Genomic DNA, 16,415 nt, shown 5'->3' on the forward strand with positions numbered 1-16,415 from the left:
TTAATTTAGGAAAGTATTTTAGGAATAAAGAAGGAGAGATCATTTAGGATGATTCAGTTTCCTAATTTTAGGAGAGAATCAGGCTAGATTGATTTTTTCTTATTCAGTCAGTTGTGTATATATATGTGTATGGTGTGTACCTAAAGTATCAAAAAAGGGAATTCAGAAATTCTTCACACACTGTATGTATATATGAACAATCACAAATATGTTTATGTTGAATTGTCTAAACATTTCCAAAAGTTTTTTTTTATTAAAACAACTATTTATACTATCATTCATTACATGGTAACTCTTAGGTACCATATCTTCCATTATCAACCAATGAGTATAAAACATGTCTAATAATTTGACTTTTCTCATTGTCAAGGTGGGTTCTCCATTATCACAAAATAAATAAATGAGAAAAGAAAAAAGGAAGGAGTGGTTAAGTGAGGGTATGACATTAAATTGGCACTTCAGAATTTAACCACAACAACAAGATGGTAGGCTATGTATGCACATGACTAGAAGGTTGTAATAGATGCATCACTAAAAAATAATCATTAACCAAGAGATACTCACTTATATGCAAGTTCCTTTAATTCTTCATTCCAACCCTTAAGATGCTGATCTAAAAGAGCACGTGTCAAAGCATTTATCTGAAAAACATTTGGTGATCCTAAGATCAACTCTAAGAACACAACACCCACACTCCATGTATCATACCTATCAAATAAAACAAATAATGGAAAAATTTAGTCAATTAAACATAAATAGAAGTATTGAATGTAACAAATTAAGAAGCAAGTTATGTTGCTTGGCATGCAGATGCATATGATACATTTTAGGGTCAGTAGGTAAAAGGCATATGTTCTTGAATGAGAACCAAGAATACTAAATTTTCATATTAATTAAACTCAAAGCTACCTACTTCAGTGTTGTGCTTGTTAACCCCTTGTACCAACTGGCATTCAGAAAAGCCTCTGGAGGAGCGTATTCATAAGTTTGTTCAGCCCTGAAGAGAAACAAAAATATATAGAAAATGAGAACATCAAGTTAAAACACAAAATATTCTTTTTAAACCCTCTCAGATTCCATTACAATGATTTTAAGAAAAGTGACCAAGTGTAAGGTAAGGAGGATCTGCTTATACTCTAGAAATTATACGGTGGCAGACAGAATGGCCAACCACAAAACAAGAACTCACAAGTCACAACTGATCTGAATTTGATGTGGTTTGTCAAGGACAAACAACATAAAGGAATGGCACAGTTATCAGCCTAATATTTCACCACAAATTGTGGGAAGCTGATAGTAGTTTGCCATATAGAAATGGCTGAATATAAGCTCTAGTTGAGTATTGATCGCAGCTTGAGTCTCCAAATTAGAAGAGTGAAGAAATAGGACAAGCAAGAAGCCAAATGGCATTAATTTGCTTGTCCATGAGCTTCCCTGTTTGAAACTATAAAAACACCACTAGGATCAGAAGACACTACACTCGACTCCTAAAACTTTTCCAAATAACATGCTTTACAGAAAGTATGTTTTCAAATGATTTGAAGCCAGAGCACTTCAGAACGATCAATCTGGAGCAATTAGTGTTAAATGTCGGAAATCTACCCAAAAAATATTCTTGCTAGAACAAATACTTATGAGGGAAGAGGCAGAGGATGGTTCTCAGAATTTTCTGAGATATAAGAAGAGAAACAAGCCTTTTTCATTGAAAGCAAGTAAGCAACCACCAAGTTCCAGACATGATCTGATGAAAAAGTCACTTGGTAAAACAAACTCAACTAAATTGATATAAAATCATGCTTTTTCTGCATTGCTCAAGATGGTTCAAACTTGGTGTAGTCAGCCATCGTGAAAATGATTCTACCTCTTAAGTGAACAGAGACTTTGAGGTGTCAAACCACACAAGCAAGGCTTGTACATCATGAACATTCACTGAGATATAAAAGAAATAGATATCTTCTTGATGAGGGGGAAGCTTGCAAAGAGAAATGACATAATACCTGGAAGGTCCAACTGAAGCATACAAATGTTTCAATGTGAACTCATCAATTGCACTGCCAAAATCTATGATGCGCCTAAACAATTGGTAAAAAGAAGAATTGATAAGCATTTCATAGCATGAATTAGCTAAAATGTATGCTGTTCCCAACAAAAAGGCACTTGTGTTACACTTCAGACAAGCATTATGCAAAATCAATTCCTAAAGCATTTTGCTGCCTTACTGCAAATGTCACTAACTCAAGCTATGCTAGCAAACTAATTGATGTTTGATTGATAAAAGGAAAAGAAGTCCACATCAGGTACAAAATAAACCAAAAGCAAATAATGAACGAATAAACCAATTTTCTGGGGCTTAGAATCGGGCTCCAAATAAAGATTACAAAGAATTTCAGGATGTACAAGGGAAACGAAACCAACCAATGAGTTCGTGTTCAGTTGATCCTACTGTATTAGATTGAATAAAAAGCCTTGTGTTTGAACTATGTAATAATGTTCTTCTATCCAAAAAGGGGGAAAGGGTGGGAAAGCCTTGTCTTTTAAGGTTCCAATGTTCATTAGTTGATAATGCATAAATAACGAGCTAATATGGACCAACATGTTCTTTCCAGATTCAAACGTGAGCACACCTAAAGCCTACATTCTTGGAGTATTCAATTCAGTAATCAACGGCCAGAAGCTTATGACATTAAAAAACGAACTTTCACAAAGAAGAAAATACTATAGCATAAGATGTATTGCAAAGTACATTTTGGTGGTATATTTCTTATCTTCACTTGGAGTTCCTTTCATGCATCTCCTAGTGTCCCGATCTTCAAAGCATATCACCATGTTCTCTTCCAAAATAAAATACAAAAGCATTTGAATTAGCCTATTGCTTAAAAGACTAACAATTCCAATAGTTAATCGAAAAGCATGATCAGAAAATGAATAAATAAAGTTTAGGATCATGAGATGTTGTTCTAAAAATTGAGGCGGGAGGGGGAGTGAATTCCAATTTACAGAAAAAATATTTCATTATTAAATAAAATATCATAAAGGAGGTCCCAAAAGAGACATGAAACAAAAACTCTGATTAAAAGTGACTCCAAAAAATTTCAAGCATACATAGTAAAGGAAAAAACTAATCTTTACGAGTTTCTGCTATTGAAGCATGTACAATCCAAGATACTTAGATTGGTGCATGAATTGTATCAGAATTTTAGAATCTGCTAATAATTAGGAACATTTATAAAAATTTATTAACATGGGACAATCCATTATTTTGGCTGGTCTGAACTGCAGCTTGATGGACCATGACTATCTGGCTGAACATATGTAAAAATACTAATATTTTAAATCATTGTAAAAGATGATTAGCATGAGAATAGAAAGGACAAATATGCTCACCAGGTTTAATATCCCTATGGGTAATGTTGCGATCATGACATGACTTGAGCGCCATCAACTGAGAAAAGGAAAAGGGGAGCATCTCAGCTAGCTACATTGGTGCAGAGGCCAGGGAAAGGAAGAAGGGAAGAAGAAAAATGAACTTTCTTTGATATATATGAACCTCAAAATAAAATTTAAAAAAAAAAAAAAAAATGGATATACATATATCCAAATATCAGTGAGAGAGAGGCATGCAACATGTTAATTTTAAAACTCCAATTATGAGCAAGTTTCATTAATCCAAGCTCAGAAGATAGCCAAGAGAGTTACTGTTTCTTCTTAAGCATTAATGTAGCTAGCAATATTAAAATCATTTGACAAGAATATCTCAATTTTGGGATAAAAACTAGCTTCTCTAAACAATATCATCTTATCAATAAGTTTAACCACACTCTATTCATGTAGTAGAAGGATGAGGCATGACACATCTTCCATGTACAAAAGTTCACAAGCTTCATAGACTTGCCATCCATCATCTATGATTCTACACAAAAAACTTACATGCATGGAAGATTGTGGCATCCATCCAACTAAGCAAAGGTAACAAGTTATACAGGATTGCAGCATAAAACTAAAGGATGTCCAGCTACGAAAAACTCCTGACAGTATGATACTCATCATGAAACTTATATTGCGGCCATACCAACTGCCGTATAAGATTGCGCATTTCCTCTTGTCCTGCTTCTGTTGTCTTCAACCAACGCCACCATTTTGATGGATGCAATACCTGAATGTGGTTCACCTTTTCATCCCTTCCTTCATCAACATTATTTTCTACTTCTTCTACGGTATACATAAGCTTTGACAAGGACACACCTTCATGACGAAATACAAGCCATATTTCATTTGATTGAGATTCAAAAGACTCTATGTATCTTGCAATATGGTCTAGACCTTCTTCATAGACAACCCTCCTTGTTCTAAATTTGTTCAGGAATATATCTTCAAGATTTGAGGTGGATCCTATCTCATGGATGACTGATTTGTTCATCTCTATTAGGTCATACAAATTCGAATTCGATTCACTAAAGAAAGGGCTTGATACTTCAGCTGATAAGGAACCTCCAAGGCATGTTGAGGCATTTAAGAAAATTTCACCAAAATACTTCTCCCGGAGACCACTTAAGTAAACAGCAGTCCCTCTCTCTACCTGTTTGAAGTAACCAAATTATTCAGGCTATGAACCTTCACAGACTCAAATTAAATGATTATTATTTAAAACATAGCACATCTACAAGTCTAACACCAAATATCAAAATATCTTTAAAACCAAATGACAGCACAGCCAACTCAAGCATCTCAATATGATGAAACTAAAAATGCAAAAACAAGTTAGCTAACAAACATGATAGGATCATAAGTTTAAGAAGCTGATAAGAAACTGAAAAATTCTTAGATACTCTGAAACAGGATCAATAAGAAGCACACTAATTGGCCCAAAATCCTAGCAGATCTATCATAATCTAGCAGCATTCACTTTTAACTACAAGCTAACAAAAGAAGGATGAGATTGATTACATTATATTTTTTTTTTTTTTTATAAGCAAACACAAAATTCATTAAAAGAAGGCTAAAAAGCCCCAAAGTATATAGGACGTATACAAGGCAGCTAAGGCCTTACAAGCAAAAAGGCCAAAAACAAACCACCCCTTAACTGGAGGCTAGCCACTCCAGGAATCCTAAAAGGGAATGCGGCTCCTCTTCCATATACAATTTAGCCCAACCCCAAATATTACATACAAAAGAATATTTAAACCTCTAAATTGCTAACAGCACCCCCCCCCCCCCCCCCCCCCCCCTAAATACTAGTCTATTCCTTTCCTTCCAAACCGTCCAAAAAATATATAATGGAATGGAATTCCAAAGCTTTTTCCTTTTTTTTCCCCACAAAAGCACCCCCCCAACTATATAAAACCTCCTTTACAGTTTTAGGGAACACCCACTTGACCCCAACTAAACCCAACACTAAGTCCCACAGCACTCTGACCACTGTATAATGAATAAGAATGTGATTCACATTTTCCGCTTCGCAAGCACACAAAAAACAACGATTAGGGAGCTGTCATCCTCTCTTTTGGAGCCTATCAAGAGTCAAAATCTTTCCCCAAGTAGCTTCCCAAGCAAAAAACATGATTTTAGTTGGAACTCTCTCCACCCAAAGATTGATTACATTATATTGAATGGGGTAAATCAATCCATATAAATTTTTATAGGCAATAAATCAATGCATACAGTATATTTCGGTTTGTCTATTGCATTTCATATGGTACATTTCAGTTTGTTGGTTACAATTTATATAGTACATTTCAGTTCATTGCTTGTCAGGCCTTTTTGTTACAGCAAACCTTCAATCTCAGTCCCTAATCACTCCATAAATGTTATTATCTCAGCCCTTCATGCTACTTAAAAGTAGGATTACAATCACAAGACTAATTAAAAGGAACATATGAAACAGTCAATAAAACTAACAAACAAATGAAACTCAAAGCAGCATAAAATCAAACCATAAGCTGAAAGTCGTATCCAGCCAAGCTAACTAGTGGTGTGAACTATCTTACATACCCTTTAGATGTTCTGACATCATGCAATCTGAAGATGGCAAAAACATTAAAGCCATCCCTATCCTTCAGAAAACATTCAATTTCAACAATCAGCTCCACCTTTTTAACTGTCCATCCTACTCAAGACATTGACTTCGAAAATGAAGATCCCCTCATTTAATCCTTCTTGAAGCCTTAAACTAACCTCTAGATCCCATTTTTTACAACCACAAAGTTCATTTTATAACATCAAGAGTAACCCTAATAGAAAGAACCTTAACTCAGTACGTGGCAACTTATTATTTTATATCAGCAAGAGCTTACTTGTAAAATAATCATGTACATGCCAATATGACACTGATCATGACAATATGAATTCTAATTATGTTCCAGGATTGCAACAATATTGCTTTGGCCCTCTAAACAAAATCATGAGTGTCTAGATATTTTGATTTGATGCCTCAAAAGGAGAAGCATTAAAATTTTGAAAGACAAGTTACATCCATATATAGGATCCTTTTTTCTGACAGGCAAAGAAGATATATTCACAGATTGCCAAAAGGCACCAACCGCAAGGACACACAGGATATACACATTACACCTAGAAAAAAGGAAAGCAATAAAAACAATAAAATAAAATAAAAGGAAGAAGCATGGAAGAGGGAAATAACTACATCAATTAGCCTCTACATGATAGTAAAATCGTAATTAAAATTTTAAGTACAAGTACATATACTTACATAGCTACCTCATAATTTAGTTATATGAATCAGTAATTTTATAGGTGCTTGTGTGAGAAACAAAATTTATTAGAAAAGACAGGAAAGGAAATGTCCCCATAAAACAAACAGAAAGAAGCACAAGAAAATAAAAGGAAAAAACAATAAAGGTTCAAACCATATGAAAAGAGAGTGCAAAAGTTCAGCAAATTTTTAAGTGCAGAAAAAAGCCAGGTTCCAAGAATTGTTGTAACTGTCAAAGACCCAATTTTTTAATGTTGTACTGCAACACATTAGTCTTGATAGGTGATTTTTTTCCCTCTATTTCTTTTTTTTTTCTCCTTATTGTTATATGGAATCTAACCTGGAACATATATAATGGCGGCACTTTCAGTGACTTCTACACATTCAAAAATGTTAAAATTAATCAGTTCAATATTTCTATTGATGGATCTAACAGGCATTTCAGTATTTTAACAAAGTCAAATAACTTCTTATCAATTCAACCAAGATGGAAGCATGTTGGAATTTGGGTCAAAATTTGGAAACAGAGTTAAAGCGATTAACACACATGCACATTCCCACACACACATGCATCCATACACATACTGCATCTACAAATAAAAAAGAGCTAAAAGGACATCTAATTATATGAAGATCCAGCATCAATGAATCAAACAAATTACCATTATACGCTTCAAAATGAACAAATTGTCATCAGAAGGACCAGCATGACAATTGTGAGTAGATGAGTTAGTTTGGGAATTTCCGTTATATGAATCAAGATGCATTGTATTGAATGAGAAAACTTTCTTTTTCTCACTCTCATTTGAAGCATCAGCACCTTGAGAACAGTTCCAAGGAAAAGCAAGCCATACTTCACCATAGGAACCACGACCAAACCTTTTCTTTAGTACATACCTAACAAACAAAAAGGATCAAATGTTTTGAAGGTTTAGTTGAAGAGAAAACAGCAAGGATTATAATAATCATAGTCTAGGATCACAAGTTCATGATGGTTGAAATATAAAATGACCACTAGCAAAATAATGAGGCATCTAATGATGAAAAACTTAGATTCCTATTAAAAGAACCACCAGTTATGCTGAATTGGCATGAAATCATCTCCCTCAGTAGGCCATCTTACATAAAGAAATCAAAAATGGAAAGATTGCTTTGTACTCTCAATTTGCAGCATGTGGTTTGGACTGAAGCAATCTTACGGCTGCTTCCATGACCACAAGCAACAGGCAGCATAACATGCCTCTACTGAGCTGCAATATATTGTAAGGTCCAAAATGTGACCTCAATCAGAGCAAGGGCCAAGGTGCCAGCACACCTTCCTGAACCCACAACCCATGCAACAATCGTTGTCCAGGGTCCATTTTAACATCTATTAACAAAATAGTAATGAGAAGTTGACATCATAATGTATTTTGGAAGAACTGCAGTGCATTGAAACCTTATGACAGGATCCATATAAACATTATGTTGGACTGAAAAAATATTGTTCTTTTCGTACTTTGGGATTTTCAAAAAGTTTTTGTTGTATAAATAAACATTATCATATAGCATGTAGTTGTCTGAATAATAATATAACAAAAAATGGCATGATGTTTAGTGTTTTCATGTTTTCCTCTTGTTATTAGATTAAGAAGCAGTAGCAAGCTAGTCTATGCTTTAGATCCCATGAATTTCCTTTCCTAGTCATGGTAAACTTTTTTTATTTCATTGGTCCAAGTCATGGTAAACCAGTGCCTAAAGGATATAGAACATTTACTTCTAAACAGAAATCTGCCTCCGTGTATACTTGTTTATGAGAAACAAGAACCTAAATTCATTTCTTGGAATGTTAAGGAGTTTAGAAAAAAAACGGGGGTGGTCTTTGGATAGAGACAAAGAATGGGAAGTTCACTATGAAGTTGCTTTATACTGCTTTGGAGTCAGGGACATCGATCTCTTTTCCTTGGAGCAACATATGAAAGGCGTGAGTGCAACCTAGAATCAATTTCTTCGGTTGGGAGGTGACTTGGGGAAAATTCTTAACTTTGGATCAAGTCTAGAAAAGGGGATGGTCTTTGGTGAATAGATGCTTTCTATGTCATGTTGAGGAAGAATCTATAGACCATCTCCTTGTCCACTATGTAAAGATAAGAGTCTTGTGGGAGTTATTTTTTGCCCTTTTTAGGGTGTCTTGGGTGCTACCATCGTTGGTTAAAGAAACTCTATTGGGGTGGCATGGTTCATTTGTGGACAAGAAGCACAGGAAGGTGTGGAGAGAAGGTCCATTATGCTTATTTTGGATAGTTTGGAAGGCAAGAAATAGAATCACCTTTAAGAGGGAAGAGTTTTCAATCCAAAGTCTAAAAAGTTCCTTTGTTTGTTTCCTTAGGTCGGAAGCAAAGCAGTGTATAGATGATGTTCCTTTAACTCTTTTTAGTTTTCTAGATTGGTGAGCTCTTGGTGAGGGTGGGTTAGCTTAATTCATTCTTATTTTGTAACTTTGGCTTATCGTGGTGTTTGTCGATGGTAGCTATATATGTTTTGTATACCATGGGTTGCTCTTTTGGTGGCTGCTATTAATATATCTTTCTTTTTATCTATCAAAAGAAAAAAAGAAAAAAAAATCCTAACAGATAACCATATAAGTCGAGTTTCTTTTTCATGATCTCATGAGTTTTTAGAGTTTCTAAAGCCCATAAATAATGTTGACAGATGTAAAACAAAATAATAATGAACAACAATACTTTTTGCATCACTTGCATCTTTAATAATGAGAATCCATTATTTTCTTTTCTAGGTAAAACTCTTAAAAAGCCTTGGCAAGATCGCTTCTTTTTCATGATCTCATGAGTTTTTAGAGTTTCTAAAGCCCATAAATAATGCTGATAGATGTAAAATAAAATAATAATGAATCACAATACCTTTGCATCTTTAATCATGAGAATCCATTATTTTATTTTCTAGGTAAGACTCTTAAAAAGCCTTAGCAAGATCTAATGGATGATCTAGATGAGCAATATGGATCACATTGATGTCCCATGAGGAGGTAAGAGAGTCTTATGGGATGAGCCTTTGGAAAGACATTAGAAAGGGATGGGAGGAGTTCTTTCTCAGAACTAGTATTTGTATTTGGAAATGGTAGACGTACCGGATTTTGGTGGGACTATTGGGTTGGAGATTCTAAGCTGAAGGAGCTCTTTCCTTTGCTCTTCAGAATTGCATCCCATAATTCTGCTGTAGTGGCTGATCTTTGGGGGGGACAAGGAGGTGGTGGCGGGGGATGGGAGGTGCACTTTAGAAGACCCTTTCATGATTAGGAATTGGAAGAGGTGAGTCGTTTTCTAATTCACATCTCTGCAGTAAAGGTCCAAGAAGGGGAGGACTCTTTAATTTGGAAGATTGAGAGGAAAGGAAAGTTCAGTGTTAAATCTTATTATCGGTCTTTAAAGGTGGAGAACAGCCCCTTATTTTCAGCAAAGGAGGTATGGGGTTCACGTGCCCCTTTAAGAACTCGTTTTTTTGCCTGGGAAGCTGTGTGGGGTAAAATTTCTACTGTTGATATGTTAATGAGGAGGGGTTGGTCTATGGTTAACAGATGCATTCTTTGTAAAGAGAATGAGGAATCGGCGGATCATATTCTAATTCATTATGGTAAGACAAGGGAGCTTTGGATTGTGGTGCTCTCATTCTTTTGGGGTGGTGTGGGTGTTCCCGAACTCAGTGAGAAATTTGCTTCTTGAATGGAAAATTAAGGGCCTAGAAAAGAAAAGGAGTGTAGTTTGGAAAATGGCGCCTATTTGTCTGTTTTGGTGTATTTGGGGAGAGCAGAATAGAAGAATGTTTCAAGAAGAAGAGAAGTCAGATATGAGTTTGAAGAATCTCTTCCTTCGGGCTCTTCTTGAATGGTCTCAACAGTTCATGGACGTGGACTGTCTCTCTTTTATGAATATGTTGGGTGGTTGACTTGTTGGTCATCTTTGGCTTTTCTAGGTTTTTGTTTTTCCTTTGTTGCCTTGGGTGAGGCCTTCTTTGTATACTGTCGGTGTACTTAGGGAGTGCCCCCTATTTTGGCGTGGTCTAATATAATTTCTTCTCTTGGTTTATCAAAAAAATTAGTTTCCTCTGTTGAGTAGCTTTGAGTTCACGTAGATACCCATATTGATGATCTTCAAGCACGCCTTAACACTCGTATTAATATGTCATATGATCAATCACAGCACATGAATGGTCGTCTTGCCATTGTTGACTCCTAGGTTTTTGCATAGCCTAGTCTGGGATTCTAGACATTTCTCTCCACCAAATAGTTCAAGTCAAAGGATTTTAGGATTTTTTGCTTAATATTTTGATGAATTTGCGATCTCTTAGAGCGTCTATATTTATCCTATGATCTATTTTGAACACATTTAATATTTTATGGATCATGAGTATTTTCAACATCTTCTTAACTATGATTATGATACTTCATTTTCTACATCTCTTACTCTTCATGAACTTATTTATTCATCTTTGTCATTTTTTGTGACAAAAAAAGAGAGATGGCACTTCATTTATTTTGAGTAGTAATGATGGTTTCTAGTTCACTTTTGATTCTCCTTGAGATGTCTATAGTTGATTGTTGATGATCTTTAGACTATGATATTTATTGTTTATTGTATGGTTTATACACATTTTCTCACACACTACTTTTTCATGAGTACCATCGTTTGACTGTGTGCAAATTAGAGGTTTCCAGGATCTTTCAAGACTTATATCATATTGATTGAAGATCATTGGTCAGTGTTTGGTTAAGACATAAGAGCTTGAATGGGATGTAAACTCATTTTGAAAGTATTGAAGGTTTTATGTAATCATTGTTTTGTCACAAAATTGCCAAAGGAGAAGATTGTTAGTGAGCTAGACTAGCTAGTGTAGGTTGGCAATTTTGTTCCAAACATTCTTGGATTCAACTCTACGTACTTACAAGATTTTACATTGGCCTTGAAAACACAAGATCATCACCAACTCATAGACATGGCTAGTTAGTGAATTTACTGTGAGTCTCCCCCCTCCCCCTTCTTTTTAGGTAGTTTCATGAATCAAGATACAAACTTTCAACCCCAATTCTTCATTTTCCTTATATCATAAAAAAAAAGTATAGCCTTATTACACTATCATTTGATTATAAGAACAACCTTTGAGTAAAAGAAAAGAGATGAACTGAATGAAGAACGATATAGGGTTTCTTTAATTAAATAAAACTGGTTTTACAAAACAACTCAATTGAAAAGCTTTGGAAAGTAGATGAGAGCATTCTTGTTTTGCCTAAAATTGGGGATAAAGCCAACTCACTCCATAGAATGGGTAAGTTAGTTTTCCCCAAATGTCTATGAGTGGAAGGAACCCTTTTAAGATTATTTCCTTACAAAGTAATAGCAGCCTTTTATTGTTAACTACCTTAAAAAATCTAAAGGACATTAATTGTATACAAAAGTAAGAAAATGTACCTCGAGTCAGGCATTGCATACTCAAAAGATCCATAATTTGAATCAGAATTGTGGAAAGGAATTGATTCGAGCAGACCAAGGAAACTAGCAAAGCCTTCAGGATTTATGCATTGATCTTTAAAGCCATCAGTAGTCATGCCAAAGTGCAAACATAAATTCTGGCCATTATACAAATTTAGAGGTCCACCTAAAATCAGAAAACTATACAATGGTGAAAGAGACGATACAGCAATAAACAGGAAAAAAGAAAAAATATGAATGTTGCTGTTATCCAAAATTTGAAATAAAAAGAGAGAAATTCAGAAGGGGAAAAAAATAGATTCAAGTGATAAAAACAAGTTTGAACTGCAAGAGAACAGGCAATCACACCAACTTTAATAACAGAAATACAGGAGCAACTTCACTTACCACAGTGGTGACCAAGGGCCTCAGGGAGAGCCTGTGGTAGGTTAAACATATCACCCTCCTCATCATCCTTTTGAGCCCGCAGAATGTAATCCCTGTTCTCATTTAGGTTCTCAGATAAATAAAAACACCAAAAGCTGCCATGTTTTCCTTCAACCTGGGACATAAATAACAGCCAACATCATTCATACAATTGTCAACTGATGATACCAACCTCTAAAAACGAAGAAAAAATTATTCCTATTTATCAAAAGGAATTTTTTTCTCAAATACAGCAATTAGTATACCAATTTTGTTAATGGGAAGAAATGCAAAAATTCTTGAATACTATGAGTTTCTATGAACATGATAACCACAATTTCCAACCAAAATCTTTTCCAAGAAATTTAATAGACGTGCTCCACTAATTGCATTAGACAGAATCAGTAAGCAGTCCATCAAAGGATTTGGTTCTTTTTTTTTTTTCCCTTAGAACTTTTTTTTTTTTTTCAATAAACAAGATTCGTTGAACATGAAAGAGACTACAACAAGAGAGGGCAAGAAATCCTTCAAGAAGGAAAAGCAATACTCCAAAGATTAGAGCAAACAAATGCAACAGGCTCCATAAAGAAAAGCACAACATCAAAACACTAAGGGCAAAGATTCCAGATCAAGCAATAGGGCAAGACATGTTAGAGAATTGGCATTGGAAAAACAATAATATCTACGAAAAGTTTAAATTTGTTTTTTGGCATAAGGTCATATTAAACATCTATGGGATTCATCCTAATGGTTGGGATGCCAACATTTTATTCGAGTAGTTGCAGCATTGCCTTTGATAGGCCATTGCATAGGTTTTTGGGAATCTCTCCAACCATAATTGTTGAACAACCAATTTTCCTAAAAGCTTAAGTTTACAAGATTTGGGTTCACAAGGCATATCATGCACTCTAACACCCTTCCTCACGTGTGACCTCATACCCGCACATGGAGAGATACATAAGCACACACAAGCCCGTAAATAAACAAACCACAAACAACCTCTTTTAGGCTTAATAAAGTGGAAAATAAACATGCAATGAGGTTCGAACACATGACCTCCCACCAAACAAAACTCCAAAACCATGTTGAACAACTAGCTTTGATAAAAGCTTAAGCTTGTAGGATTTGAGCCTACAATGTATATCATGAACTCCAACAATACTCATTTTTTGGTGGGTGATGGGGTGAAGATTCATTTTTTGAAAGACATGTGGTGGGGGGATCAAACTCTTTGTTCTCATTTTCCAAATCTTTTCAAGGTATTGACAATTAGAAATTTTTCTATTTCATCTTTTCTCATCTTCCCTCCCTTTTATCTTGGAACTTTAACTTTCGTTATACCCTCACTGACTTGGAGATTTGAGGATCTTGGAAAGACTCATGTTTGCTCTCACTAATGTGCACTTGTCACTGTCTTTTCCAAATGTGAGAGTTTGATTATTATCGTTCTCAAGTTTATTTACTACAAAATCTTCCTTATTAGCTTTGTCCAATCCATCAACTTCTATTCTTTTTTCTCTAACAAAATTCATATTGAAATCTAAAACCCCATCTAAGGTCAAGGCATTTGCATGGCAACTAACCAACAAGAAGGTCAATATCAATGAATTGCTATAGGTGAGAAGACTTTACAAAGTGCTTAGTTTTATACCATTGCATTGTGATTATGGGGAGTGGAGAATTGATTAATCATCCTTTTTTACATTGTTTAATGACTTTGAGACTATGACATAAATTATTCAAACTAACTAAGTTAGATTGGATTTCTCCCAGAAGTATAAGTGACACGATGACCATCTCCTTTAAGAGTTTAAGGAGTACTATCAAAAGCAAAGTACTTTGGCAAAATGTTTATCTCATACTAATTTGGATATTGCGGTGGGAAGAAAATATACCGATGGAGGAGTTCGAAGACTTGATAAGACCTAATTTATTTTTGTTCCTCATTCTAGGCTTTTACTACTATAAATTTTGAGGGCACTCCTTGCAATGTTATTCAACTCCCTTGGAATTTGGTATGTAGATCAAAAAGGTTAAAAAGGAAGTTGTTCCCTATTTGGGTTCCACCTTTAGTAGGTTTATTTAAGTTAAATATCGATGGTTGGGCTTTGGAAACTCCTAGTTAGTTAGTGATTGGTGAGGTGATCAAAGACCATTAAAGCTTTTTCAAAGCCATTGAGGTAAAGATTTTAGCCATTTTAGAGGGCTTGCCACAAGCCAGGGCTCTTAGCCTTTCTAACCAACAGGTGGAAGGGTATTCTTCCATATTATTATCTTGGGTGGCTAAATTAGAAAGAGGGCCTTAAAGGTACGATGGGTAGCTCCATCTAATATTAGATGTTGCATGTATCCTAGACTGCTCTTTCTCTCAATCACCTCATTCAACTAATGTTGTTGCTGATTGTTTAGCAGAGAGAGAAAGGAAGATTCGTAAGCATTTTGAAGGAGATTTTTCACCTCCTTTTGGAGTGATTGAGTCATTTATCCTTGTATAGCTTCATGTGGTATTCTAGTGATGTATAGTTCTCCATACTCTTTTGGAGAAGTTTTCTCCACCTCTTCTTTAGATTAGGATTTGTAAATTTTGGAAGGATTCTTCATCCTTCATTTGTACTTTTAAATTCATATCAATCAATGTGTTTTTTTTAATCAAAAAATAATTGTTTTTGTGGTTTGCTTTCTCATTTTATCTTCTAAGAGGAAGTTTTTCCTAATTTTGCATGCTATGCACTTCCTTACAAGTCTATCAAATGTTATCAAACAAAATTCTTATTCATCAAGGCAAGGAAAGAAATTATTTCCTTCAGGTGTTGCCTACATATTTGTAGGTTCTACTTATTGTTTTCCTACAGGAGGCAATTAGAAAAGCACCTCTAAAGGAGTCGTACTAAAAAAATACAAAAAGCCTGAATGAAAACATAGAAATGGTTGGGAAGCCCATTGGTACAGAGCCTCAAATCCAGAAATTTCAATACTTGCATTCTTTTGCAAATAAAATTGTCCAAGAGCTACAGGAGTTTTGTGGAACTGAAAATTATAGGAATTTTTTTGCAACCATTACAGCTCCAATCCCAAAAATGAAAAGGAAATATAGATTTTTTACAAGTTCTTTCTTCCTTTGATACCCAATCATAGACTAGTGAGTTTTTTCACAATTCTAAACAAAGAATATTTGGAAGATCACATTTTTCATATACAAGTAAAAACTTCATAAAATGCAGCAGAAGAAAAAAATGGACATACTTAGTAATATATTCTGAAAAAGTGTCCAATTTGAAAACAGAAAATAAGAAAAGCAAGAAATGATGAATAGTGAATAGGATAAGAAAAATTGAAATGCTTGACTTCCAGCCTTACCAATAACCTGTCAAACCTGGCCATAACTGGATGAGCATGCTCCAATTGCACAAGTTTGGAAGTGAAAACATTAGCTAAGCAAGAGAACAAAAGTAAAAAAATGAAAATGTTAGCAAAAAACCACCATCAAAGAGAGCAACAATTTCTCAATACAAGTTTTCAACAGAACATGTACATTTTAACACTACAACTACTCACCACTGACACAATAGAAGTAGCATTAAAAAAGAATGTTGTCTGGATTTTATAAATGAATAGACAAAGACAGCATGTATCAAAGCACCCTCAAAAGAGAGTCATGCTCATATCAGGCTTGAGCCAGGCATAAACAAGGACCAAGCACACCTAAATAAATCATTTTGTCATCACAAGGTTTTAATACGACATGTAGATCTTAATACTATAATTACTTACCACTAACACATTACAACTGGTGTTAAAAAAGAATCTTGTCAGGAGTT

The 16,415-nt window shown here is 34.9% G+C and overlaps 1 protein-coding gene across 8 annotated transcripts in view; it reads right to left on the bottom strand.

Annotated features, from left to right (window-relative positions):
- Nucleotides 1-16,415, bottom strand: part of LOC117918305 (probable protein phosphatase 2C 51) — a 36,236-nt gene that overhangs the window by 11,008 nt on the left and 8,813 nt on the right. For 3 of the 8 annotated variants that reach the window (XM_034834848.1, XM_034834855.1, XM_034834849.1), the window contains exons 7-16: nucleotides 15,955-16,028; nucleotides 12,580-12,733; nucleotides 12,172-12,358; nucleotides 7,372-7,606; nucleotides 4,070-4,576; nucleotides 3,385-3,442; nucleotides 2,744-2,831; nucleotides 1,998-2,072; nucleotides 914-997; nucleotides 565-708 (exon numbers count right to left, since the gene is read on the bottom strand). In XM_034834848.1, coding sequence (XP_034690739.1) covers nucleotides 565-708; nucleotides 914-997; nucleotides 1,998-2,072; nucleotides 2,744-2,831; nucleotides 3,385-3,442; nucleotides 4,070-4,576; nucleotides 7,372-7,606; nucleotides 12,172-12,358; nucleotides 12,580-12,733; nucleotides 15,955-16,028 — 1,606 coding nt within the window. Of the gene's footprint in view, nucleotides 1-564; nucleotides 709-913; nucleotides 998-1,997; nucleotides 2,073-2,743; nucleotides 2,832-3,384; nucleotides 3,443-3,927; nucleotides 4,577-7,371; nucleotides 7,607-12,171; nucleotides 12,373-12,579; nucleotides 12,734-15,954; nucleotides 16,029-16,415 lie in introns of those variants that run through there. The other 5 variants (XM_034834850.1, XM_034834851.1, XM_034834852.1 and 2 more) reach the window with 5 other exon arrangements.

This window comes from Vitis riparia, chromosome 7 (assembly GCF_004353265.1).
Source record: "Vitis riparia cultivar Riparia Gloire de Montpellier isolate 1030 chromosome 7, EGFV_Vit.rip_1.0, whole genome shotgun sequence".
NCBI classification, from domain to species: Eukaryota; Viridiplantae; Streptophyta; class Magnoliopsida; order Vitales; family Vitaceae; genus Vitis; species Vitis riparia.